Below are 27804 nucleotides of genomic sequence, written 5' to 3'. Positions count from 1 at the left end.
AAGCGTCGAACTGTGCCGCGTAGGGCACGCGCACCGCCAACACCTGTTACGAGAAGTCGCGCAGCGAGAGGCCCACAGAAAGCAGCTGTACCGACTGCGCAAAACAGGTGCTAGGCGATGAACGGCACAGGCCACGTTCTCATGGTCTAGCAGGGACGAGCGGTTGCGCTCGAGGGCGTCCCGCGTCCCCAGCCGCGACGACAGAGCGGACAGCTGTTCGCATCGACACTTTTATTACCAGCAACGGCGCGCTCGGTCTTCGTAGAAACAGGGATGGGAGGTCTATCTTACAGGCGGGTATGTACAGTGCGTCCTATGTACAGCGGCGGCGGTCGGTTCACACAGCCAGCACGGCGACCGGAAAGGAGGGCGTCCGGTGCTGACCACACAAGTCCGGAAGCGACACGCCGCGTCGTAGCGGCGCCAGGCCGTGGTCGTCGAGCGTCGCGTCTTCGGCGTCCCACGAGAGTCCCTTGAGGCCGGAGTTGAAGGCGAGCACCAGGTTGGAGATGGACTCGACCTCCATGGCCGCCTCGCCGCCGTCGTGAGGCTCGACGTCGGCCGGCTCGGGGTCGCTGTCCGTCTCGGAGTCTGTCGGGCAGAACGAGCTCGAGCGTCGCCAGAGCGCAGTGTCCCGCTTGCACCGCTTGGCGCAGTCCTCTTCGTCCAGCGTCCGCCTTCGCTTGGCGCACCTGACGGGGGCCTCCGGGCTCAGGCGGTCGTTGTTGGGCTGCACGTTTTCCTTGTCGTCGCCGCTCAGCTCGTTGCCGTCCGTGCTATCGCAATCCTCGTACGGTGACGTCAGTGGCGAGGTCGACGTCACCGTCCTGCTAGGCCTAGCCTCCGACGCGGCCTCGACGCTCCCGTCGTCGCCGTCGGTCGACACGTCGTCGTTGGCATCCTGCGGGCACGGGTCACTCACGGCAGGCTGTCCGAACGACGGGAACACGTCGTCCACGTACGTGGTCCGGGCTTTGTACAGCACGCTGGCCACCAGCAAGCTGCGGTGCAAACTGGGTCCCCCACGCTGGCATCGGGAGGTGGCGATCTTGCCCAGCGAAATGGCGATTACCTTCTGGGCGTCGTTATCCATCACCATGGTCCGGGCGGGGCACTGGCGGAACGGCGGCGGGACCCGGGGCGCGAGACCCACGGCTCCAAGACGCGCAGACTGGACGCTCGAGCAGGGAACGCACGGACTCACACCCCGAGCACAAAGGCAGCCGCAACAGACTGACTAACCGTTACGGGAAGTGAACACACACGCACAGGCGCGCGCGGGCGTCAGCAGGCGTCAGGACGCAGGATGTGACGTCTCCGACGTCCGACCAATGAGCGCCCGGCGCTATGACGAAATCGTCCCGCGCGCGGGATTTTCCCTCCAATGGCGGATTGTGGCCGCGAGACGTCACGTATCTCTGACGGCTGCGGGCTCGGGCAAAACAAAAACAACAAAGAAAATGGGAGCCTTCGCCGCTGCTTGTCCAAGGCTGCGAACTTCTTGTGCAGTGGTCGCGCTGGTTCTGTGCCGCGTCACTGACCGGAGTCGACCGGAGCGGAGGAGGCGATTGTTTCGTTCGCCTCCTCGGGTTTTTTTTTCGTTGTCATATTTTGTTTTTTTCCATAGAGTGAGTAGAAAGTTCCGTCGACGCGCATCGCGGTGGCGCGGCGTGTTGGGAAATCTCCCCGAGGTATTGCATTGCTACGTGTCCGCGGAGCAAATGCCGCTGCATGAAGGGCAGGCAGCCACAAACACCTCGCGCCGCGTGAAAACAGCTGAGTGAGCCATGGCCGCTTCTCAGCTGCTCCCAAGATTGCGGCCGCCGCGATGACCCAGTGGTCTCGCGTCGGTGGCTAGTGCCGAGGAAGCAGCGGCGTTGACACCGTCCCCCTCGCTTCGTGCCTGACCGTTTCGTCGAAACTCGACTGGCGTTCATGCACCTGGCTCGTCGATATTTCTGTTCCACGACGGCAACACTCGTCGGATCTTCCTTTCACGGACGTTTCTCTGTAGTGTTGTGCCACCGTTTTTGGCTCTGCTTCTTGTTGGCGTTGGGGAGATTCCTGTAAACACATTGCACACAAATGCGGCTTTTGAACGTGGTCCGTGCCGTGTTTCCACGGCACGGACCACGTCCTTTTCTTATATATCCAAACTTTCCCATGCCGAAAGAAGCGTTATTATGATTTGACCAGTTTGAAAGACGAGGTAACAACTTGCTTATGTTACATCATTGGATGAAGCAGTTATTCCGCTTGACGTAATTTTGTCAACGAGTCAACATTCTTTAATGCATTAATATCAAATAACCCAGAATGCTGTCATGTCTGATAAGTACCCATCATCTTGCCAAAAACACGCGCAGCTTGCAAAGCAGTCACGCTTGCAACAAATACTCAAGCACGCAGGCAATGCTTCTTTACGGTTGTAGCTAGCCATCTGTTGCCATAGGATTTGCTCTCACTACATTTTCTGGGAATGCAGCTTGAGTCGTCTTTCTAGCAATACAAGTAATTCAACGCGAGTGTAGAAAAACCCGGGAAGCTTGCGCTTGTCTACTTTTCGGTGTACCTACGGTAATGCTCAATAATTTTCCCAACTGGCCCACAGGAAAGCTTAGCTTGCGTCCAATCACCGTAATAATCATCAGGAAACCACGGGTTTTCAAACGTTCTCTCACAAATTGGACATTATTCCAGTGTGGACACGTCAACATAGAACTTCCAAGATGGTTGTTGTGAGTATTGGCTCTCCATTGAGTCTAAACACCCAATATTTTGGTTCTGCAAGTCGGCATTGTTCCATATCAGAATTCTGTGTTAAGTTGAAGCAACCGAGCCGTGTGCTACCACAGGCCTTTGTTACGAATGAGTCAAAACTGCACCTCATCATGTACTTCCCCGAGATGGAATTTCCTGCAGGAAATGCTGGCAGATGCTTCTCAAGTGTCTCTTGCTGCCATTCTCTTCATCGGCAATTCCCCTCAACTTGCAGAAATTGTTCCTGCCGCTACTACTTTGATTGGAATATGGGGTGCCCATGGGGCCTAGTCATGGTGAGTTTTCCGATTGCCCCAGCTGATGACACTCCAAAGCTTCTGGCACATATGCTCGTTTGAGGCATGTGATGACCTTGTTTCTTGGAGCATGTTCGCAAATGTCTTTACCTTGACCCTGCACAAATGCAGGTTGAATGACCAAAGGCAGGTTTGTCTTGCAAGCTAAATATAGTTTGGATGTAGATTCAATTTTGTTTATAATCACCCAAAAACTAAACAGTGTTCGCATCCATCACTCGCAAGTCCAGATGTTTATGAAGGTCACCAGGTCAGAGCAGACATTAAACTACAAGTGCATAGATGTGCCCCAAAGAGATAAGAATGCCGCCTTCGTCGAAGGCTGGTAAGCCTGCATCCAACGATTCTAGGGTATTGAGAGTATGGAGCTGGAAAGGGGTGGACGGAATGCCGAAGATAACATTTGGATTCGTAAGCATGCTCCTATACTAAGGGCATTCGGGGTTCTTGTTTGACAGGTTGGAACATAACCACAAAGTCAGAAACAAATCTGCCAGGGTGGACTGCACTTACTTATTATAATGGACGTTCCCTCCTACTTATTATAATGACACCGATGCCCCTGCTATCCTTCATTCACTCTGACTCTAGAATGCAAGCATTTCTTGTTCTACTATTCAGTTGACCTTGCGCCATGCAATCGCACTTGCCGCTGGCAAGTTGAGTGGAGGTCGCAACCCCATGGTCCTAAAGCCAAGAACGGAGTGGTGCAGCCATTACGCAGCCTTCACTGAACCACTAAGTGGAGAGGGGCATCTCTTGCATCTGGTTTCTCTGGAAATCAAACTTCCTGCTCCATTGGTTGGCCGAACAACATCAATGAGGGTGGCCTCTTCCTTTCTTCACCGTCTCATCCCGAGAATATGATAATCAAGTGAAATGGGAACCAAACAAGACATTAACTACTTCAGTTTGTATCAGCTCCTGTGCACTGTGAATGCGAAGTGGAGAGGGGATAGTTTTGGGGAAATATTTGGAGGGGTTCGAATTCTCTAAGCCCTCGTACGTCATTCTACTGCCTCAATTAGCGAAACGGCACTTCATGGATTTTTCTTTTTGTATAAATATGACAAAAACACTTCGATGTAAAGGAGTGGGTTTAATAAGGTTAACATGCACATAATGAGTGAGATTGTCTTATGTGGAAATGCTGGCTTCAGACAGGCTTCTGCAGTGTATAGAAGTTGCCGGAAAGCACTTTAGGAATGCTGTGTCGTGGGGAAAATTAAAGCGTCACTATTTCCATGGAGATCAACAAGTGCGAACGACGCGTCGGTGAAATTATTACTTTGTGCAGATTATTGTCGAAGCAAAGAAATATGGCGACTATGGCAAAGAAATGCTGCGAGGCAGCAGAGACCATTAGAGAAGCCCCAAAGGGCACTTGTGGAAGGGACCAGTTAGGGATAAAACCTCGCATCTTGCACCCCCGAGGCTGAAACGAAACCCCCATGCCACAAAGGAAGTCACTTCTTGAAGTAAGGACCGCGAAACAGACGTATGCCCATGCAAACAACGAGGAGTTGCAAGACATTTTGTTTTGTTAAAGTGATTATAAGAAAAAGAAGAAAAGATCCAGACTCTTCAGATTTAGAAAGCAAGCTACCCCGATTCTGAACTAGTTCTAGATTGGCTAAAGAGTATTTCGGACGAGGGACCGATGTCGCATAACGCAAATTTGATAAAACTTGGAAAACACAACGGGGCTCTTCGGGGCACGTTTTGGAATCGAAAGTTGATGCTGTCGGCAGGCGTTTTGCTGGAAAGTCTCCGAGTACAGTGGATACCGACATCTCTGCAGTGCAAGAAAGGACCAACATCGAGGTTACCAACAGAATCAATGAAGCAAGCAAGCACAGAAGGTGGTCGAGAGTGGCTGTGTGGTATACATATAGGATGCTTGAGAAATAAACCAGTTAACTGAGTTTGAGACATTCTGTGTTCCTTTCACTAAAAGTTTTTTCCTTTTCTGTACCACAGTCTCGGGAGTTAAACGACATGGTCCTATTTTCAGCATTAAGTCATATGTTACCAGACAAAAGAGGCCATCCCCTTTGATTTTTGGCTGTCTTTTGGCAACGAGCGCGTGCTGGGGGCCAAGCACCTGAACCAGACGCCCTGCCCTTTTTGTCCTCTCGGGGACTGTACAAGAAAGTGTCTGCATCTGCAGGAGAAGCTGCCCTCGCAAATGCTGCGACTTGACAAAGTTCTTGCGGAGCAGTAAACGAAGGCAACTTCTGGAAATTAAAGGCAGAAGGCGGTAATGTGCATCGTTAATGGCGAATCAGTAGTGGCAGTGTGGATAAAGCACATTAGGAATTGGTTAATTGGCCCCAGGATAAGTTCTCGACAATATTGCCCAAAGTTGTGACTGGACCTTAACGAGATGGAAGCTTGTGCGAACAGGTTGTTCCCATTTGAAGACGTACGTTGCAAGGGAAAACTCAAGTGCTGCAGCGTGTTTATTCTGTCCGTGCTCGTCTTTTGTGCTGCAATTTTTTTAACTGTGACAGAAGTGTGGAGTGGTCGAGGGAAAATTCGAGCTGGCTTTGTTCGAGGGCTTGTGGAGGAACTGAGGCATTGACAGACCTTTCAGCATCGCATGTAGTGCGGCTTATTTCATTGACCATATAATTCACAAGATAACATTGAAGCAGAGTAGACAAAGCAGGCGTTGATTGCAACAGCCTAAAAAAAGCAATAGTGACAAAAAGCAATATTTAGTGCACTTGTCCCTGCTGGAAATTGGAGCCCACTCACAGAGATACATGGGCACTATGAGCTTCGACGTGCGGTACATACCGCATATGTAGCACCAATGTACGCTGCAGAGGAGCTGCATGCTGGAGAAGAGGCAGATTTATCATTTAAGAGATTCAAATTTGCGGTTAAAACGTTACGACTTGTAGGGTCCCTCGTTTTCTGGGTTTATTTTTCTTTGCATTTGGGTGTCTGTTTTCAGGGTTAAATTCTTTTGGTGTATTTCTGTGCCGGACAATAAAGGTGTGTTCATCCGGGTTCATCTTGAAAGAAACGGGACACAGCTGTGGTATCCACCAGCCTTTGGGGAAACTGTGCGTGACTCCAAGAACATGGGTGAAAAACTTTTTTTTTCAATAATAATAAATCAGATTTGATTCAAACCACTGTAGCTAAAAAAAAAAATATATATATATTTTGTATTATTATTGTAAAAGACCGGGCAAGCGCCCACTCAAACTTTGGAAATTATCACAAAAAAATGGGGGATGGGCGTTTGTCCAGTCATCAATTTTGTATATAAATGTACACCCGCCGGCAATGTGAAGGTGAACACCTTACCTGGTTTCTTGTCTGTTTTACGACTCCCTAAAGTTATATTAACTCTCAATGTCTCAAATAGTATGTCGCCAAGGGTCTAAACTTTGCGTTCTAGCCCTCTTTGGAACAGAGCTTATTCCAAAACTCGCAAGAGCATCAAAAACAAGAAGAGGGCTGTTCAGCTTCATATCGCTCACGGGTGTACTGTGCGTATTTTCTCAGATCCTACAAATTTGGGGATGGGCGCTTAATGTGGAATGGGCGGATGCGCGGTATTCTATGGTATATTTTTTAACATGGCAGATTGATTAGACCATTTGTCCTACTGCTGATGATAATGTGGGAGAAATAATTACTGTAAATGTACAGTTTTAGTAATAACTTTTTATAGCGGTAAGCACTGCCACATTGGAACAAAAACATTTTTTTTAGCTTTTTAAAAACTTTGTTTTTCTTATTTTGTTGAAGAGGACATTGCATAGCTGACGAACAAAATGGAAATTAGAAATCAAGCTCAACGCTTAAATTTTATCAAAATCTTTTTGCTCGTGTTCAGCTTTAAATTAATCCTTCTGGGTTGATGATTCTTTGGTCCTACTACAAAACAAATGTGCATAGAAAGCATGAAATAATAAACAAAAGGTAAATAAAAATATTTTCGGAATTATCTTTGCGAATGATTATCTAAATTTAGAATTTAGATCATCATAGTGAAACTAGTCTGATTTAAATCATATTGATTTTTACTCTCCACCCCGACATTGCCTGGTACTGATAAAAGGCGGAAATAGATAAGGGCCATGGTTCCTGAAGAAACAAGCAGCATTGTGGACAGTTCAGTACCGACTGCGGTCTAGTCAACCAAAACTAAAGGCCCGTTCACACTCTTGCGACCGAGTACGACTGAGAGAGACGAGATCTCTTACAACTTCTTAAATGTTTCTAGAATGAGGGAACACAGTGACATTGTGGCGCCATCTATGCGGTGACCCTAGAACTGCATTTCACAAAAGCGAAGGTTTTGCGGGATTTCCGAGGTCAAATGTGCGTAATACCCATAGAAAGGCTCGTTTATAACATTGACAAAAGTTTTTTGAGCCAAAAAAGAAAGGATATTGCGCGAGAAATAAAAAAAAATATGCCGGACCTGCCGGACCGCCGAGTTTACACTGCTTCCCAATAGATGGCGCCAGTGTGTTCTCTGGCCAGGTTTAAGAGGTTGCAAGCAGTCGCAAGAGTGTGAACGGGCCTTAAGGCTGTAGATAAGGGTTCTTCTTTCTGTGAAGCTTAGATTTTTGTTCAAGGACAGCTTCTCTGGGTTTTTTGGTTTTCTTTGATTTTGCTAAATCCGGCTGGGGGGTTACTTCTCTGGGATCATCAGTATATATTGACAACACGGAACCAACCACCAACGTGTGTGATAGCACCAATAGAAACAATGCAGAGAAGCTGAAACCCTGGAAAATAGGTCGTTTATGATGCAGGTGAAAGCAACAGGAGATCTCCAAGCTTGGAAAACTACTGCTGGGTGATTTCAGATAAGATCGACCAAAGGATGGCTAGTCGACATTTTCAAATCAACTGATGTTTTTATATGTTATTGTCTAGTGTCTGGTATGAACGAATCCAAACTTAGTTTTGACTAGAAAAAATACTTGGGGACAGGAAAAATCGTAAGGCATGAGGTGGTGGACAGTTGCATTAACGCGCATTGATGGAGGGGGCCCGTTTGAGAGTGAATAACTAAAGCGATAACATTAGGAGAACTCTAATACGTTTTAGGCGCAAACTATGGGTATAGCTTGCTTGTAATATAAAGTAATCATATTTATTTAAAATTTATTTATTTTTCTAAAAATTGACAAACATGCCTGCTCGAACGACAAATGGCAAACTTTGGAGGTCTGTATCTCATGAAATAATTTAATCATTATGATATAATTTGCAGATATTATTCTACTAATATATAGCTAATATTTAAAAAATAACTAAGGTATCTGTGTGATACAATAGTTAGGATATATTTAGTCAAACATGGAAAACAAATCAAACAAAGAAAAATTCCGATGCGAATAAAAAAAAAACACCACCCTCGATTTTTTTTAAATTTAGGTAACCTGTTATACTCTATTTCGGCATTCATTTCCATTAAAAACATGTTGCATCATTTTATTGAGAAAGAAGATACAACTCCCCAAAGTAGGGTCCTTTTTCAAAGCCAACACTTAGCAGTGTTTTATACAAGAACTGACTCTGAGTTCCAGTTTCATGAAACCAACACACATCTTTTATATATTTTTATTCAGATGAGGCCAATGATAACTAAAGAAATCGTTCACACACTTAAATTAAGGAGAAACTACTGTGTACAAAGAGGTATCATATTACGGACTAGTGATCCGAGAAAAGATCATGCAGCCCATGCAGCCATCGGCCACTAGTAACTTTGTTTACTTTATTCTCCTGCGACACTATATGCTATTCCCTCTTCCGCTCTACCTTCATCTCTCTCTCTCTCTCTCTCATATATATCCCTGATATATATCCAGAACAAAAACATGTTCAAGCATTCCCTTTCTGCGTGGTAGTGTTCTGTGGCTAGCAAAAATAATTTCCTCGCTAAGCTCACGATTATGGCAAAATAGTTGCCGGAAACCGCAGACGACACTCGTCGCTAGTTCTGGCAAAACGGCCGATACAATCTTTTTTTCGCATTTCCCCGCTCGCTGTCAAGGACAAGGGGGTTCGCTTCAACCAGCAAAACATGGCCGCCGACGCCTGTTTACTGAGCAGTCATGCCTGTCGCCATCTCACTCGCTGGCGTCACGGGCGATAATATCAGGCACAAAGGGGCACACCAACCGGCAGCATTATCCCCAAATACTCGAGCCTCGCGTAAATACATAGAGTGTAAACGCTGTCGCCATGTTATCGTAGTAAGACCGCTCCGCCCCCCCCCCCCCCCCCCCCCCCTCCCCCAACGGGGGACTGCAGTACGCGACGGCGTACTAACACAACGGCGACGATATCGACATCGCGGGCTCCGAATTTTCCCATAGTTCTACTCCACGGGGGTCCATATCACAAGAGCGAATGACATTTTAGCGAACGGCGACATTTGAGCGAATGGTCGTTTTAGCGAATAACGGGGGCGCGCGTTAACCCATCCGTCGCGCTGCGCTTTACGCCGCTTCGCGGCGACAGTCTGCGGCAACTCATTACAAAAATATGAGCTCACTTGGCCCACCCGAAAACGCCGCTTCGCGGCGTCCGACTATTCGCTAAAGTGTCGTTCGATGAAACGTGGGCGTTCGCTAAAACGTCATTCGATCAAGTGAGTGCCTCCCACTCCACGGGCATTTCTCGAAACGCTTGATATTGTGTACGCCCGCCTGGAAGGATTTCATGCGCGTAGTTAAGATAAGGCGGTTCTCCGCGGCAAAAGAAAGCAATTTCACAAAAGCTTAAAAGCGGCGGCGACGCGTGTGCGGTGAACGCTTGTAGTTTTGGTGTAGACAGGGTGTGTGTGTTCTCGTTGTTGACACCAGCCGGCGATAAGGCACTGCAGGCGGTAGCTCAGTACAGCAAGGGCTAATCCGAGTGACCATCAACGTAACCCCACCGCCAACCCCTCGCGAACCGGTCGCCGACATGGCTCAGGCTGTGTCATGAACCACGTGGTAGAAGCTCGGGTGCTTTCATATCAGCGCGTGGAGGGACGACAGTGCGATTCCGGAAAGTCTTTTTCGAAGGCCGCTGACCACAATTTTTTGTGTGGAGACTTTCCCTCTTTCTTCCTTTGACGTGGATCAAGCTTTGCCGACAGCCTCAGTTGTGACCTCTCTTTTCAAATGTACGTTTGCAGTGAGTGAGCTCCTCAGCCTCGGACTTGTCACTTGTGCACCCAGTAGTTCTTTCACTTGGCAATTATATGCCATCAGTTGGGGTTTAATTTCTATTATTTATGTATACATTATGAAGACGTCCTGGAGCTCCGAACGAGTGTTTTGTGCAGATTACTTTTGCAAACACAAAAAGACTATACCAAAGCAGCGGAATTTTCGAAGTGTTGGCGAGTTGGACCTAAACTCGTTGAAGCAAATTTTTCCGCCTGACTGTTCCACCAAAGTGAGTGCGACGGACTACCTGTGCTACCATTGCTTCATGCACATCACTAAGGAGATCTCGATGCGAAGCTCAGAGCAGTGCCCTGACATATTTGTGCCAGCTGAAGAAGCAATTGAAGATCTAAATCGCAGCATACTACCTACAGATGTGTCGCCGCTGAGACAACCAAGCGTCGTAAGAAGTCGGGACAGGCCTGCCTATGTCAAGAGAAAGCAGACAGAACTGGAGCAGGTTGCTGTCAAGAATATACGCTCAAGGCTACGTATTGCGTACGACAGGGACGCACCATCGGGGTCGTCCGAACCAACATGCTCCACATGCACTGAGTGGGTGGACAACTTTCGGCAGGCCTTTGAAACCGCCACCTCTCTCCGGGAACGTTGTCAACTGCTTACACTCCTGCCGTCAACACTGACGAAGAATGAGGTTCAAAAGATGATTCCACAGGCCTCAATGTACCTCATCAGTAAATCCCGAAAACTCAAGGAAAAGCATGGCGTGTGGTATGAGCCGGATCCTTACACGAGGTGCAAGGTGAGCCCTGAGAACCTGTCTGCTGCCCTAGAGTACTTCACGAAAGACGAGCTAAAATGTTCGCGCCAAAGTCCCAACCAGAAGGACGTCATCTCTGTCATGCTCAACGGAGAGAAAACGTTCGTGCCAAAGCGCTTCATGACACGCTCAATACGAGAGGCCTTCCGTATATACAAAGACAAGCATCCCGATTCCGGCGTTGGGCTAACGAAATTTTATTTGTTGCGCCCTAGATGGGTCCAATGTATTCCACACCAGGAAGTGTGCGTTTGTGTGCGCTGCGCCAATTATTATCTTTGTATTGCCGCTCTAGAGAACGTTACAGGCTCAACATTCAACACTGGTGAAATGAACTCGGCATTTCTGTGCGACCCAGCAACAGAACTGTGCCTTCAAGGAGACTGTGATCACTGCCCAAAAGGCCAGTTTCTTACACTCCAGGAACTTGATATCCCGGAGGATGAAGAGATTGTGCTTGCAACATGGGAGTCCGGCGACCTTGTGAAAAAAACTTTGGAACCTGAGACTTTCCTAAAAGTCATCCAAGTGACGGTTGGAAGTTGGGTACTTCACAACCATATCCGGCAAGCGCAAGGTAAAGCGATCTACGATGAAAAACAGTGCATGCAACGCGGGAGCATTGTCTTTCATTTTGACTTTGCTGAAAACTGGACCATCGTGCTTCCTGACGAAGTGCAAGCATATCACTGGAAAAAAAAACAAGTTTCGATATTTACATGTGTAGTGACGACAAGAAAATCTACAAACAGCTTTGCCATCATCAGTGAGGACCTGTGTCACGACGCCGCTCACGCTTGCTTGGCTCTAGAAAAAGTGAAGGAGTGGGTTGAAGACAACGTTGCGGTATACTCGTACGTGACGTACGTAAGTGACGGCGCCGCCAGTCATTTCAAGAATCGCTACCCGCTTCACCAATTTGCAAAGGACGATTGCCCACAAGCCCAGTGGTTATTTTCTGCATCTGGACATGGGAAAAATGCATGTGACGGAGTTGGCGGACTCGTGAAGCACCAGGCCACGCTGAACAACCTGAGAGAACGTTCAGTAAGCGCAATTCAGACGGCCAGGACAATGGTGAGCGTTCTATCAAAGAAACTGAAAGGCGTGCATCTTGTATATCTGGACGAAAATGAGGTTGTTTGGTATCGTGAACAAAAAAAAGAAGAGTGGCTGACGGTGCGCACCTTCCCTGGCATTCAGTCTTGGCACGCGTGGCGGCTCAGCAAGTCATCAACAGAAGGGACCTGTGACGTATATGTAGCACGGACAGTCGGATCTGCTTGGAAGCAACTTTATTAAATGGGTACAGCGAGGAAAACCTTAGTGTAAAGTGCCGAATTTGATTTCCCAAGGACTGCTCATTTTGAATGCAGGGACATCTTATTTATCACATTTTTCTTCACGGGGTATTTAACCTACTGTTTTTGTTGGTGGTTACTAATAATTTTTATCTGATCACTATAAAAAAAATCCCAAAATGTTATCCTCGAGCAGGATAAAATATATCGGCTTGCCACGATTCATTCATACACCGAGAGCATCGAGGCTGCTCCAGTTAGGCACTATGGCATCCGTCACCTGAAATTGTTTGTAATCGTAAATACACAGCCAACCTAAATATCTTACTATTATATCTTTGTTTTTGTGTGTGGAAGTAAAGTTATTTATTTTACTCTAGATGTAAAATATACCGGAAGGTACAACTTCACACTGCATCATCTTTTCTCAAATCATTAGTCTCTAATATGATACCACTTTGTACGCTTATGTAAAATGCTGTATATAGTTTCTCCTCCCTTTTACTGTGTGACCGATCGCTCTTTTTATCAATGACCTCATCTGAATAAATGTATATAAAAGATTTGTGCAAGTTTCATGAAACTGGAACTCAGAGTCACTTCTTGTATAGGACACTGCTAAGTGTAGGCTTTGAAAAAGGACCCTACTTTGGGGAGTTGTTTCTTCTTTCACAGTGCAATGATGCAACATGTTTTTAATAGAAATGAATGCCGAAATAGAGTATAACAGAGTACCCAAATTTTAAAAAAATCGAAGGTGGTGTTTTTTTTTTATTCACATTGGAATTTTTCTTTGTTTGATTTTTTTTCCCATGTTTGCCTAAATATATTGTAACTATTGTGTCACTCAGATACCTTATTTATTTTTTCAATAATAGCCATATATTAGTAAAATAATGTCTGCAAGTTATGTAATAATGATTAAATTATTTCATGAGATACAGATTTCCAAAGTTTGCCATTTGTCGTTCGAGCAGGCATGTTTGGCAATTTTTAGAAAACTAAATAAATTTTTAATAAATATTATTACTTTATATTACAAGCAAGTTGTACCCATAGTTTGTTTGTAAAAAGTTTTAAAATTCTCCTAATTTTATTGTTTTAATTATTCACTTTCAAACTTGCCCCCTCCATCAGTGCGCGTTATTGCAACTGTCCACCTCTCCCTGCCTTACGATTTTTCTTGTCTCCAAATTGTTTTTCTGGTCAAAACTAAGTGTGGATTCGTTTATACCAGACACTAGACAATGTCATATAAAAACATCAGTTGATTTAAAAATGTCAACCAGCCACCCTTTGGTCGATCTTATCTGAAATCACCCTGCTGTATCAATAATGTGGAAAACTGGGTGCAATTTTCGTTTGATTTGATTCATTTATTTCACTCTTAAATGCCCACAGAGGGCTTTACATGGGGGGGGGGGGGGGGGAGCAAATTTAAACAGTCAAAGTAACAAAACTAACAAAAAGACTAAGATGCTTGTGTCGGTTTGAGAATATGTAGAAACAGGATGCTAGATGGTGAAGAGAGGAAATGGCAGATCTGAAGTTATTGGATTCTGGGATGGCTCACAATAGGTAGACGGGAGGTTGTTCCAATCAGTAATAGCCAATTTTAAGGGAGAAATTGTTCATAGATTAGTCCTAGGTGTAGTCACTTGGATTTTGAGTGGATGGTCGGTGCGGGGAGAGATGTGGGTGGCCAGTGGGGAGTATTCATCTTTAAAAGAAAAATTATAATACATTCCGTGCAGGTGGGTAAGACGTGATAATTTTCTCCAGTGCTTTAAAAGAGGGAGATTTAATTTAGCTTTCATTGCGGTAATAATTGTAGACTGATATTTGAGGAGAATGAAACGTGTAGCCCGGTTCAGTATATCTTCTAGTTTTTCTTCTAGATACAACTGATGGGGGTTCCAGACAATGGATGCATATTCGAGTTGAAAACTGATGAGAGAATTATATGCGATGAGTTTTGCTTCTTGCGTGGCCTTATAGAGATGTTGCTTTCAAAATCCCAAACTTCCGTTTGCTCCCGCAGATATGTAGTTTATATGAGGCCCTCTGACAAGTTATGGTAATTGATGCCAAGATACTTGTAGGATGTGACGGCTTCAAGTGGTATGGTAGAAAGTGAACAGTCAATTTCAGTAATGTTTCTTTTCGTAGTGAAGTTAAAAAAGTTGGTTTCGTCAACATCGATCTCCATTTGCCATTCTCAACACCATGCTTAAATATGTGACAAGTCATTTTGTAAAAAGGTAGAGTTGGTTACACTCATTATTTTTCTACTAATCATACAGTTGTCCGTGTATAATCTAATAGTGATCAGTTCAAAAGATCTGGCAGGTCATTTATGTAAATTAAAAACAATGGACCCAGCACAGTTCCTTCTGGAGACAGAGAGAGATAGAAAATTTCAGTGCAACTCTTGTACTTTCTGGAGACTTGGAGTAGAAGCTAGATCGATTTAATTGCATCTGAAAGGGCCAAGGGATATGCGGTTCAAGAGACTGCAGGGAAACACAGGCTTGCAAAACGTCATAACAAACTTGGCGCTCACTGTTTATGGGAAAGGGGGAGAGTTTCAAGTGGAATAAATATTTGTGCGTTCAGTTGAATTTGGAAGCGACTGAACTCTTCTTAAGCTTGTTTTCAGTTTCACACTGCGTGCGAGCAAAGTCGAGGCTACTAACATGAGCAGGCTGACCTAAACAAATCTTGGACTGCTCGAGCCCGTATTCACCTCGAGATCGAACAGAGCCATCACCGTGCGGTTGATGTTGGAAACACTATGAGTGTGGATATTGCCGCACGTCGTCTGCTCTCGGCACACATTGAAGCATGGATTCTCGTGACGATGAGGCTTGTATTCGGGCAAGCTGCGCTATTTACGATGTGAATTTTTGTTCTTTCGAAAAGATTGTATTGTTCCACGAGTGTGGAAATACGCGAAGGCAAGAAATGCCAAACCGGATACTTGCACAGTTTTGCTACTGCAATAAGTGTTGTGACGCAATTCTTTGTTTCAGTTTCGGTGCCATTGCATTCTATCATGGAGCAGACTACTGACGGGAAACGGTGCCTTGTCGGAGGTGGACAACTTGTGAATGCTGGGCACATTATTGAGTGCAACGTTGTGGCCCCAACGACCACGCCGATAAGCCTACACATGGGGAGTTACGTGCTGCAGTCGTCGGTTCTCAGGAAGGATCCCCACATTGCGGATCTGAAACTCACAAACGGTGCCACGATTGATGGACTTTCGTGCACTTGCCCTGCCGGGTGACTATTGTTTGTAACTCCAACCGCCGGAAACGCCTTTAAGGGAATTGTATAATTCGTCCTCCCGATTTTTCTAAATGCTGCATCATAAAACCCTTTATTTTTGCAGTCCCAATTATTCGTAAATTAGGTATAGGAACCTATTTGCGGACTCTAAATCTCGCGAATTCTAGAGACTTGGATTCTGGCCTCAAAACAAGAGAGGTATTCACGTGCCCTTATCCTTTGCTAATTTTGTAATTCTGAGAAATTGGGGGCTCGCGAAGGGTTTTGCAGTAGGCAGTGGAAAAACAATGGCTCGAGCTTCATACGTAGCGCCCATGCCCTTTCGCAAGCTTTTAACCTTAGATCTAATCATGCCTTTTTCATGTAGCGTGATTTTTGTTGAAAATTTGTTTAAGCGAAGTGGCACGAAATCTTCGTCACGCGGAGGGTAAGCAAAATGTATGGTGTAAACAAGCAATTGATTAGGCGCGATAGCCCCTGTTGCTCCTTCGGTAGGCTGACCATTTGCGCCCGACGCACACGCGTCGTACGCGTCGGGCGCAACTGGGGCATCTGTGTGTGCGTGTGCGTCAGGTGCGCCCGACGCACACGCAGACACTGAGTCACTTCCGTTGCAGTCAATGCCTCCTTTAATTTGTCATAGTGTAGAGGGCCTCGTAGGAGTGACGATTCTACAACGTTTCAAAAGTCGGATTCTCACGCATTAATAATATCGTGGAATTCGCATCTTTTCCAAAAACACCGCAGCGGGAGAAGCCACACTAAGGACGATCACTCTGCCCAGCAGCGAGCATCAACGCGCACGCTTTACGCGTACTCCACTTTCGGCCACTCGTTACACTTATGTAAACAGTTTTCTTTTTCCACTTACATCGGTTGTCATGCATCCTTGGTTTGAAGTCTTCGGCGGTGAATTGTTTAGAGAAAACCATTGCGGTGAATCGAAGGCTTCCTCGCAATATCAACTTCGAGAGCCACTCTTTCTTCAGCGCACCAGCCGCTGGATATCGGTGAAAACCGATTCTTACCTCGGTGCAATAGGTATTACACTGAGGCATTGAACAGTATCGGATCATTTTCCGTTAAAATTGCTTTCACAATGATACTGTACGAGGAAGTAAAAGCGATTTTCTGCAGGTTCTTGACCGCGACCGCAGATAACCTAGGGGGCAGCCATCTTCCTATCCCCACATTGCTGATGATGATAGCGCGTCAGTAGCGCCATCTTTAGTTTAATTTTGCTTTTTTTCAACGGTCGCAACGCGTCAACGCGTTGCGACCGTTGACGCGATTGCGGCTACGCAGACGCAGGGTGTGTGGAAAACCGACCGTTGCACTGCCTTGCCACCTTGCTCGGGTTTGCGTCGTTTACGTCGCCACAAGCGCGTCTTGCGGCGCAATGCGCGTCTTCCGCGTTGGGTCTCGTCGGTCTCATCGGGCTTCACAAATTCACTGAGCGATGATCCAATCCAATCCAGAGCCAATGGCAGAGTTTTGTTGAGTTTTACCAGTTTTACGTACTAAGTTTTTACTGCTCCGATTCAGTGGGGGTGTTAACTAGTTGGAATCTCTACAGCTTAATCATGATTCACAGTTTTTTCGTGATCAACACGTCGGGGTAAGTTCCCTCGAAATACACGGGCATTATTAGGTTGCTCCGCCCTGCAGCGGCGAGCCGTCAAACGTCAGCAGCAAACTTGTGTAGCGTGGGCTGTGCTCGATCAAATCGCCAGCTGACTTGCATCGAACTGGCCCACGATTAGTGCGACCCCGCTTCCTCAGTTGTGGGGTTCGCACAATAGGAAAGCTCAGAACGGGTGAACCGGCGATGTTTTATCACCTCCCGAGTAGTGCCGAGCGCTGCTCGCGATCTTGGTAACAGATGTAAACCGAATATTTCTGTGGTCGTGTATTCGTGATGTGATAGCGCTCGGGATCAACCAGCATGCCTACTCCGTGGTTGCACCAAGAAGTAAGAAACACTGGTTGCATTGAAAAGACAAATGAGAAAATAATGATCAATTGCCAGGGAAGTACGCTGTAAACTAACGGTACTTACTTTTCTAAACCCCGAAAAATAAAGTATTCCCAGCTAAGGAAATAATACTACTTTGTGAATTAATTTGTGAAGCTATACCAAGTATTTACAGACGGAGATCATTTTCGCCCGCTTTCGGTTTCTGGTGCCATAGAGCCCCATGTATTAGAAAACTCCATCGGCCACCCTTTTCCCATTGAAGTTTTCAGAAAATAAATTATAACTTTTGAGTAAGGTATCGGATCGGGCTGAAATTTTGGTATCTGGTTGTGACCTCTAGTGCTACCTTTGGGCGGAAAATGAGCTTTCAGCGATGCCTAGTTTATTTTTGTAATAAAAAAGAAAAAAAAACCTGAAAATTTTTTTTCTGACACCCTGTACACGCAACGACTACGGCCACAAGATGCTTTGGCAAGATTTTAGCCTCATGTGCCTTCCTAGACGAGCCAAATATGGAAATGACCAATACGCTTGCTTACCTTCCAATCGTGCTGTGAAAGACCGTTGTGCAACTTGAAATTCCCTACTAGGTGGAAGAGTAAGGGGCTCAACATTACAGAGCATTAATGCTTTTATGAGCAATAAACATTTGTAAGTTGTGCCTATCACATAATCTTTGTATTCCAGTTTATTGCAACCTTCCAAACCATCCCGTGTTTCTCCTAATAATTATGGTTTTGCTTTTTAGAGAGCTTGAAGGGCATCTGCATAGATGTTTTCTGAAGCAGCATTCTACAGGTTCCTGGCAACTGGAAAAAATATATTTTCAATCCAAAATCTGGCTTTTTTTTTGTACAAAAACTGCTAATGGAGGACTGTCTGCATGCAACTTCCTGAGCTGCATTCAACATAAACAGAGAAGCGGGAATATTTGGGAAGTAACGAGCCATCTCGGGCACATCCTCATCAGCAAAAATATTAAGGTTTACAAAAACATAATTTTTGCGAGCTCTGAAATGATGTAAATATGTTTATTGAACAAAAACTTGGAACTCGTAGTTGTGCGGAATGAGAAATCTTGCCTTGCTTCCGGCATCCCGCTTGTCGCATTCTTCCAGGCTGGTCCTCTGATTCCAGTTTCACCGTGTTCTTCTCGGCAAATACACGATTCTGGAGTAAAAACCCATTTGAGTGGTGTCCTCACAGACTGTTCTAGTGCTTGGTGCGAAGGAAGCAATTTATATCTTGGGGCGATCCCCATTTGTAGAGCAGAATCAGAAACTGATCCCTAGAAACACGGTACCACAAGAGGAATGGGTTTCCTGAAATTCATTCTCTACAAGAAGTTTAGCAGATTCAGTTCACAAATGCAAGAAGAAAGAGGCCGGCCAACAAGCAGAAAGGAGGAGGCTTACTCTCCACTCTCCTCGATTTTCTCCTCGCCGTTTTTCCCACAGGAGGAAAGAAGGAAAGAGCCCCTCCTTTTTACATCGCCGTTTAGGATTAGGAATGATTGCTTTAGTGGCCAGTTAGTAGTCACACAAAGAAATGAAGGAGCTTCACCTTCTTTCTTTCCCACTTCCCCCTTCTTGATGCGACTATCTTTTCCTACGTGGTTACGCCTCTGCCCAGACCTAAGCTCACAGAGCGGTGCAAGGCGAAGGAAGGAAGCGGTTGAGTGGTCCGGCCAGCCAGCGCCTCCTCTAGGAGGCGCTGGTCCAGCACATAGCTCCCATCACACCGTCGGTTTTGGGCTGAACAGAATAGAAACTAAAACTGGAGAAAGCCAAGCCGCTCTTCTTCTAGCGTGCTGGCACCTGCTTGCCCCATCGGGTTTCTTGCACGGTTCGTTCATTTCAGCAACTCCCTAGAGAGCATTTTACCGACGGGGGATCATCCAGGACATCTTTTTTTTTTCTGAACAGTAACTTTTTTTCTGCCCAAAGTTTTTACTTTTAAATAGTTCACAGTATTATCTTACCTTTTGTTTTTTTATGGAAGAACGAAATGTGGTTCTTTACTGTTCAACTGCATCAATTACTATAAAACAGACTAATTTTTGCAAATGACTAATTTTAACAAATTTCACCATTTAAAAATATTGAGAAAACTTGGTCACGCAAATACATCGCTCTATCAGAACCAGTAGACACCGAACCACTTTCAATCGTAAAATGTCATGCCCACTAAATATTCCAAATATTCATACTTAGCAAAATACACAAAATTATGTGACTGCAAAAATAGTCGTTTTCAGTACAACAAACGTTGAGATATCTGAAGAAAGAGTAACTAAACAGGCAAGCTGATTGATGTTACACATTCACAAAAGCTGAAAAAACAAAACAACAGAGACTGCAAACGAAGTGGAGGACAAACACAAAATGTCTCAATTAAAACTTTCTGTGTCTGTCCCCCTTCTTCGTCCGTTGCCTCCGGTTTTTCAAAAAAGAGGTATTTGACCATTTCGTGTTTTTCTCGAAGAGAATGCGGTACGCCGGCCTAAAGGAATGCACATGTCAGAGGAGGAGACTGCTGCGGGAGAACAGCTTAGTGTTGTTGGCTTAGGTTGGCATGACAATGTTCGGCTCTATTCTAAAAGAAGCAAATGCTGAAAATGAAGATGATTCACTAAGACTCTGCTGTGCCTCTCCGAGACATCTTGGTATCCTCACACAACCCCTTAATAAGTCTAAACACGGCTTACAATGACATGTGATGCGAGTCGCCATTATTTGTTGGCAACATATCTGCGCTCTTAAAGGACAACTCCGCTTCATTTTTGATATTTAGAAAACTATGTAGCCCTCTTCAGTATCATATAGGAAGACCCCATGTCAAATATTACGATCTAATTCCGTGTATGTATTTAATAAACTAACCAGCAAACTTTCAAATCGGCCAAGTCGCCGAAATCTCCCAACTCTAGCGTGCGACGTGAAGCGAAATCGTCAGCGCAGTCAATGCGACGGAGTTGGAGCGGCCAACGTTGAGCCACTACGTCAGAGGCATGACTACGTCATTCTCACGTTTTGTTTGTTTTTATTTCTCAGAGCGAAATTGAACGATGACGTCATGAATTTCTCCTCCCGGTGTTGGCTGAACGGTGTCCACGTGACCACCGTAACGCGGATGCGCTAGTTTGCGCTACCTTGCGCACTTATCTGTCTGTTTCTCCGCTCCCCCTCTCCTCTTTCGTCTTCTCCCCTTCCTCCTCTCCCCTGGGTCATCACCGTCCCCGTCATGCAAAGCGACCTGCCCGGGTCGCGTGTCCCGTCCCTCGCCCCCACGAACGTCACAAGACCACGTGGTTCGACGTGACGTGGCCATGACTCTCACAACACGAGACCAATGTTGCCTGACGGAACCGAAGTTTCGGTCTCGGTGTCAGCAGATGTTTAAATTAAGATTACACAAATAATATTCCACATTTCGCTAATCCGAGGACGTAGAGCTGTTTAGTAGTGCTTTGTGAAATGGAATCACATGTAAGCCTAAATTTTTTCGGAATTGAGTGGAGTTGCCCTTTAAACTTGCACCGTGCCGCAAAAACTTAGCTTGGCGCATAATGAAAAAAAAAAAAAAAGAAAGAAAAGGATGCACACATATACTCCATGTCACTAGTTTCGTGCAGTACAGGCAAAGGCAACGCCGGACAGGGGGGAAAGGGCAAGCACTAGGAAGGCTGGGGAGGAGAGAAACCTCCTCTACTACATTCCTAATTCTTTCACTTCCTCCCCTCGCCCTATAGAAAAGGAGAAGAAAATCTTTGTTGACCCCTGAGCTGGCAGTGCTGTGGGTTTTACGCTCTTGCCGGACCAATCAGCCACCTCCCTTTCATCACCTGACCCCGCTTCCTGCGCGTGTCTAGGAACGGAAGCGTAAACATCCGGCCAAAGATAGACATACGTAGGACTACAGCCTCCTACCCACCATACTGTCAGCTTAGGAATGAAAGGAGTATGGTCCTTCCCGAAAATAAACTTGTGAGCCCGTCAGAGAATAGCTTGAAGAGCGATCCACGAATCCGAGTGAAACAGTAGCAACAGCCCCTTTCGGTGTTTGTTTCCTGCCACTGTGACTAATCCCTGTTGTTCAGGTTGGGGGGGGGTTATAGATGTTGTAACCCGCTTAAATGCTTGGCATCCGAAAAGGACGGAAAGAAGTGAGAAAAACAATGGAGGGGGAAATGAAGGAAAGGAGATAGATCATCTGCCAGGAAGAATTTATTTTTACATATCGGGCTTTAACCCCTTAACTGGGGACTTTTTGGACCAAAATTATTTTTAAAATCGGGAGTGTTTTTAAAGTCTTTCTTGGTCTCGAAGGTACTATAACAATAATCTCGTAACCTAAAACAAATTTATTTATATCAAGTTGGGGGTGCACCCCGGCACTTCCTACAATCCAAAATGGATCTTTCACCATGCTGGCGTCTTGCCGGGTTGCAGCAGACCCTAAAGTTGATGGTGTTGCCATAAACAACTGTTCCGTTGTGTCATGTCTACTTTTCGTGTTGTATCCCAGGGAGCATTCACTTGAACTCGAGAAATCAACATTGCAGTCGGGGTCCTTGTGAGTATTTGGCAGCAGCTCAGCGATTTCTTCGTCGGTCAAGGGACGCGCTGGTGTTTGCTGAACGCCATTTTCCAAACAAACAGTCCAAGGTGTCATACAGGAGTCTTCAACCTTTTTTTGTGCTGCCAAGTATGCATCGTTTTTAAAACTAAAAATGTTTCCGACGCACGAGGATAAATGGCGCATCCTCCCCACACTAAAACAAGCATGCGTTTCAAGACTCACTTCCCGACAGTAAAGAAAGTGCAGCGCGTCTATAGACGCACCCTCCAAGCTGCGGTAAAAATTGACGCTCGTCTAAAAACGCGCTCCCCAGTTGAGGAGTGACAGACAGATAAAATTCAACATTTATTACACTTGCCCTAAGGCACTCCCATTACTGCTGTGAAAGTTGAGCTGTGCAACATTTCTGGTGAAGGTTCGAGCACCCAGTGATGGAAGCAAAGCAACAGGCCACTGGCAGGGTGGACCTTCTCAGCCTACTTTGCGTGTATCGGATTACCATATCGGATTGCTCGTGTTCATGTCGAATCGCTCTCATGGGTGGGCAGAGGGAAACCCAACCGCCAGAGTCAAGGGAGATGCTATAGCTCCCACGATGGATCCAAGTGTCTCTTGTCTTCTTTAGGCTCCTGAACCACTCTTGCACTCTGGCGCCATCTATCGAGTAATCCTTTAACTCTTCCCGTCCGAGCATATTTTAGTATTATTTACACCTCTCATCGTGGGCTTGGAATAATTACGACAATACTATAAGCGACCGTTTCTCGTAGACTGTGCATAGACTTGATCCAGCAAGTACCGCTGAGCCCTCAGCCTAGTTGTACCCAAATCGAACGGGGTTGCTGGGCTATTTCGTAGAGGGCGCCACTGCATTCTCGTCACTAGAGTGCCTTCATACACACACGCGCTTTTGCTTGAGTGGTGACATCTCAGCCATTTTTTCGCCCAATTGTTTTTTTATGCATTTTGAGGTGCGCGCAATCCGGTGTCACTCAGCTCGAGGACGCAGCTTTGGCTAATGCATAGACGCCATTTTACCGCCCAAGTTACACACAGAATGCACGAGAACGTCTCGCACTGGCTTATTCAGGGCAACAATGGATGTCTTCACCCTGAGACAGACAGACATGTAGGCACCCTACTCGCCACAAGTGGTAACGGGCAGTTGTGACGGTCAGTCAAACGCATATGTGGGGACCAGCTTTCAACGTTGTGCTGACGGCAGTGGTGCCTCCGCCGTTCCCTCGTTGCAGGGACGTGTTCATCGAAAAGCACTGGAAGAAGGTGATCCACCGCTCGGTGTGCGACTACTTCTTCGAGGTCCAGAAGAAGGTGGCGTCCCCCGAAGAGATTCCGCCGGTGATCTCAACCCCCCACCACTACCTCATCAACATCTTCCGGAGCAAAATGTTCTTCGTGGCCGTCACCATGTCCGAGGGTGAGCGTGGCACTTTGTTTCTCAGAAACTTTCTTCAAAATTATTTTTAAAGAGTCCACAGAATATTGACTTCATACTTGTTTAATCGGATTTTCCCCCTTTGTTTTAAGGGGGGACACTACCCAATAAAGTGAATGTTTGAAACACTTTTCCGATTTAAATGACATTTACAGGGCTTGTTTCTGTTAATGTTGAGAACATTTCTGCCAAATTTTGTTAACCTGGCTGAAGTACAAAAGAAGTTGCAAATGGTCAAAGATGAAAGTGGGCAAATCTATGAAGGAAAACTATAGTTTTGAAATTACTTATAAATTTGTCATTTTTATGTTTTATATTGTTTTATATATTTATGACAGTTCAGAGCAGATAGCTGGGGAGCTATATTTTTATATTAAACCATATTTTATGACAAAAAAACCACATAAACACAAATACTGTTTTTTAGATTTCCATCCTTTGTTCAAAATTTCAGTTCTTGAGCATGAAAACATGAGAAAAATAAAAAAAAAATACATGCTCATAGCTATCGTCTCCTTAAAATTTCAACCCAGAAATACTCAGAAAATTGAATCCAAGTTAAGTAATAACAACACAATAGTTTTCCTAGGGTGAAATTTATGTGAAAAAGCGGAATGGAGAGAAATGTGTTTGAAGTGCTCCAACCCCTCCACCTTTTTTTTAGCATTGGTGGACCGAAAATAATTTATAAAAAAATTAAGTATGCAGTGTAAACTAATGAAACTTTCTGGGAATACTTTCTAGATGTGGTGGATTTCATTTTTTAAAATCAACTTTTTTTGCAGAAATAGTTTTTTCTGGGAAGTGTCCCCCCTTAACTAGATTTCATGCAGAAGAGCTTGATTAGACATTCTCCTATTGTAATCAACAAAATGGCGACTGCTGAAGGGTGCTTTCAGTTCTAAACCTTAAGTTGCTACATAAACAGCACCGTTGGGCAGGAAGGGGTTCATTTCTGGGCGAGATTAGCAACTTGCTAGTTTAAAACAGGGCGAAGAGTATAGACCCTTTGCAAAAAGGGCTCTCCGGCCGCCATCATTTTGCGACTCAAGCTACCCCTACCAAGCAGAAATTTCTGCCACCCGCCTCGGCTGTGGAAACCCGGTCAGTGCGACTCCCCACCTGCATTGTCATTTGGAGTTTGTCTGTCAGCTTTCCTTGGAAGTTTTTACTTTGTTTGTTTGTTCAGGATGCTTACCCTTTTTGTGTTATCCTCCATTTTGAGAACCAGAGAGTACCAGGGCTTGCAGCCTGGTCGGCCTTCGCAGGAAACAAACAAAAAAAAGTGAACGTCAAGCAGCCCGCGACGCGAGCCGTTCAACGTTTTTCGGAGATTATTTCTGCCGAGATAATCTCCAAAAAGCCGTTCTAGCTATATTCCCGGTCTTCGTTAAAAAATAGCTGATTGGGTCAGGTCTGGGGCACGGGGACAGAATAGGCACGTTCGTTCATTTGCTTTGGTGCTCTGCAAAAAAAGCATCATCAGCTCTCTTCAAAACGTGCCTCAAAACAAGCCGGATTCCATCCCATCGTCGTGAAGTGGCTGTCGTCGACACTGTATATTAGATATGCCGCGTTATTTGAGACCTTTTTCAAACCCTGTTCAAATGAAGCGGCACTGCTGGGTGCGTACAGTATGTTGTTCGATTAATGAGACTCGTTGAGTTTTATGTTATGAGCGTAGAATGCCCGTGCATTTCGGCTATCCTGTGTGGTCAAATATTTTAGTCAATTAAAACCTTTGTAAATTGACACGGCTGAGTGTATGGTGTCGCAAAAGGTCAACATAAAATGCAACAAACATTCCAGTTGCATTTGTTTTGTCATGCATGGACTTGCCAAAAATAGCTTTGATTTGTTTGTTTTTGTTCACCAAAATAGTACAGTGCTTTCTTAAAAAAACTGTGAGAAATTCTATTTGCCACAGAACACAGGACAAAAAAGAAAATGCGGCAATTTAGCTGCCACCTGCGTCCGGAATTGCGCTACGCATGCTGCCATAGGCCACTGATGAGAGAACCCACAGCCCAGTGTAGTCTGGCAACACTGACATACACTCTCCAAACCAGGGACACACGTTGTAAATCACTTTGTTTGAGACTGACGCCGGAAAGGTCTATACAAAGGCCATCAAGTTGGAGGAATCTTATGGCATCGTTCAGTGTGCAACTTTCATAACCTTTTAATTGAGAGTTTTTTTTTCTGGTGTACCTGCTTGATGAATTTCCTATGTGCCAGTCTCAGAGAGCATTGTAGTTTATATTTAGTTCTTGTGTGCATAGCTTAGGTGCTCCAAGGTTGAGTATGGCGGAGCAACCATACACTGCAAAAAGAAGTGTGGCAATCGAGAGAGTATGCAGGCAAACTTGTGGAGATTTTAAACATAGAACACAAAGACTTGGACCTGCATGGCGACATCGATAGCCCAGGTACAGGAATATGTATTTAGAGTATCTAACGGGCAACGATTTTGAGATGCGAGGCTCAGAAAACGTGACCATAATGTCAGATGTTTGATTTCTGACATACAAATTAAAGGAGAGGGTTCACATACCATGTAATTAGGGGGAAAAATGCTTCAAGTTTTGCTCCTTTGCCGTGTTTATGCAAGGCAGTACTGTGCTTGAAAATTGCGCACCCCACTTTTTGGATGTTCCCTCGCTTTACTTAGCACATAACGCTGACAAAAAAGAAGAAAAAAAGAACTGTTTAGATTTTTTACAAACAATGGGTTGTCATTTTGTGATTATTTATAATAATTTAAGGCAGATCAAGATGCTCCACCTGACACGGGTGTTCGATTTCAAATGAACTCACCTTTGCACCTTCAACGACTGCTCATATTTTGTGCGGGGTAGGAGCCTTTCATATTGGCTCGAATAATTGCTACATTGTTTACGATTGTGGTCTGTGTGTCACCTTTTCCTGTTGATATTCAAATGGGGCCTAGGGAATGAGGGCGCAGTTATAAGGTCTTTGGTTTAAAGGCCCTCTTCACTTCCAAGTGAGAAGGATGTTTTACTTGCAACTAGGTGTGTTACCTTCCCAGAATCTAGTGCAGATCACGTCTTCTGGTGCAAACCGTTGTGGTGCACACTGCACGGCCATTGTTCATAAACGGTGCAGGAACAGTTAGAGTAAATGGAGGTGCAGTTGAACCTCGATTTAACGAAACCCGATTTTACGAATTTCCCGATTTAACGAACAAATTCGGATTCCCCACGCATGTTTAGCGCGAGATCTCCCTTCCTCGATTTTACGAAGTTCCCGATTTAACGAAATAATTAGCGGGTCCCGGTGACTTTCTTAAATCGAGGTTCAACTGTATTGTATTTGGAAAAAATTGTAGACACCTCAAATGGTTTTGTTGTGGCGTCTGAAAACAGGTTTCTGTGATTTTTGAAGAACTTCAACGGCATGGGAGTGACATATTCTTCTTTTTGTTTTTCTTTTCAGTGCCCCCCCTCTTTGTTATTGAATTCCTGCACAGGGTAGTGGACACCTTTGCAGACTACTTTGGTGACTGCACAGAGTTCCTGATCAAAGAGCACTATGTTGTTGTCTATGAAGTAAGTAGCAGTCCTCCTGTTCTTGTTTGTGTCATGGCACACAAACCTTTGTGTGCCAAGTGCTTATTTAAGCATTCATCAGGGCCAACTGGGATTTCAGGTTTGGATTTTTGAGAAGGAGCCCCTTTTGTAGGAACCTCAAGGTAGAAGATGACCTGCAAGAGGGACGGGGAATGAAAATAATGTTTAGGAGAGCTTGGTGGATGTTCCTGGATTTAATCTTTTTCCTGCGACAACTGGAAATGGGGGGAAGGTTCTCTTTCCTGCGTTGTTTCACGAGGAGCTGGCTTCTTTTCAGTGCAAGTCTTGCTGTTAAAGGGCTTCCAGACAGGCGAACTGAGGAGGTGTGGAAATATCTAATTTGTGGCTGTGAATTTAATACAGTTGCCGACCAATTTATCGGATGCCGATAATTCAGACTTGTTCAATATTTCGGACCTTAAAGACCGACGACCACTTCGCGCTTTCCACTTTTCCCTCGCTTCCTCCCCTCCCTCCTTCTACCTTGTTGACCGTTGCCGTTTCCTCCTCCCCCATGGTGACAAGGACCTTCTGCCTTGCAGAACCGTGA

General features: G+C 45.3%; 2 protein-coding genes across 2 annotated transcripts in view; one reads left to right on the top strand and one right to left on the bottom strand.

Moving 5' to 3' along the window:
* Positions 1–216: 216 nt before the first annotated feature.
* LOC8039009 (immediate early response gene 2 protein) lies at positions 217–16843 on the bottom strand. Its single transcript, XM_002413053.4, has 2 exons — positions 16521–16843; positions 217–2064 (listed from the first exon to the last, which is right to left on the bottom strand). Exon 2 carries the CDS (start codon positions 1097–1099, stop codon positions 338–340), a length of 762 nt encoding a protein of 253 aa, XP_002413098.3. The 5' UTR covers positions 1100–2064; positions 16521–16843; the 3' UTR covers positions 217–337.
* Positions 16844–16913: 70 nt separating this feature from the next.
* The window catches only part of LOC115329905 (AP-3 complex subunit mu-1), a 40843-nt gene continuing 29952 nt past the window's right edge, over positions 16914–27804 (top strand). Inside the window, exons 1-3 of the mRNA XM_029991598.4 lie at positions 16914–17267; positions 23462–23646; positions 27121–27233. Coding sequence (XP_029847458.1) covers positions 17233–17267; positions 23462–23646; positions 27121–27233 — 333 coding nt within the window. The 5' untranslated portion in view covers positions 16914–17232. The remainder of the gene's footprint in view (positions 17268–23461; positions 23647–27120; positions 27234–27804) is intronic.

The sequence above is a fragment of the Ixodes scapularis genome, unplaced genomic scaffold, assembly GCF_016920785.2.
Source record: "Ixodes scapularis isolate PalLabHiFi unplaced genomic scaffold, ASM1692078v2 PGA_scaffold3__209_contigs__length_174095766, whole genome shotgun sequence".
In the NCBI taxonomy this organism is placed as follows: domain Eukaryota; kingdom Metazoa; phylum Arthropoda; class Arachnida; order Ixodida; family Ixodidae; genus Ixodes; species Ixodes scapularis.
Note: the sequence above shows the minus strand (reverse complement) of the source record. Positions and strands in the feature narration are given on the sequence as shown.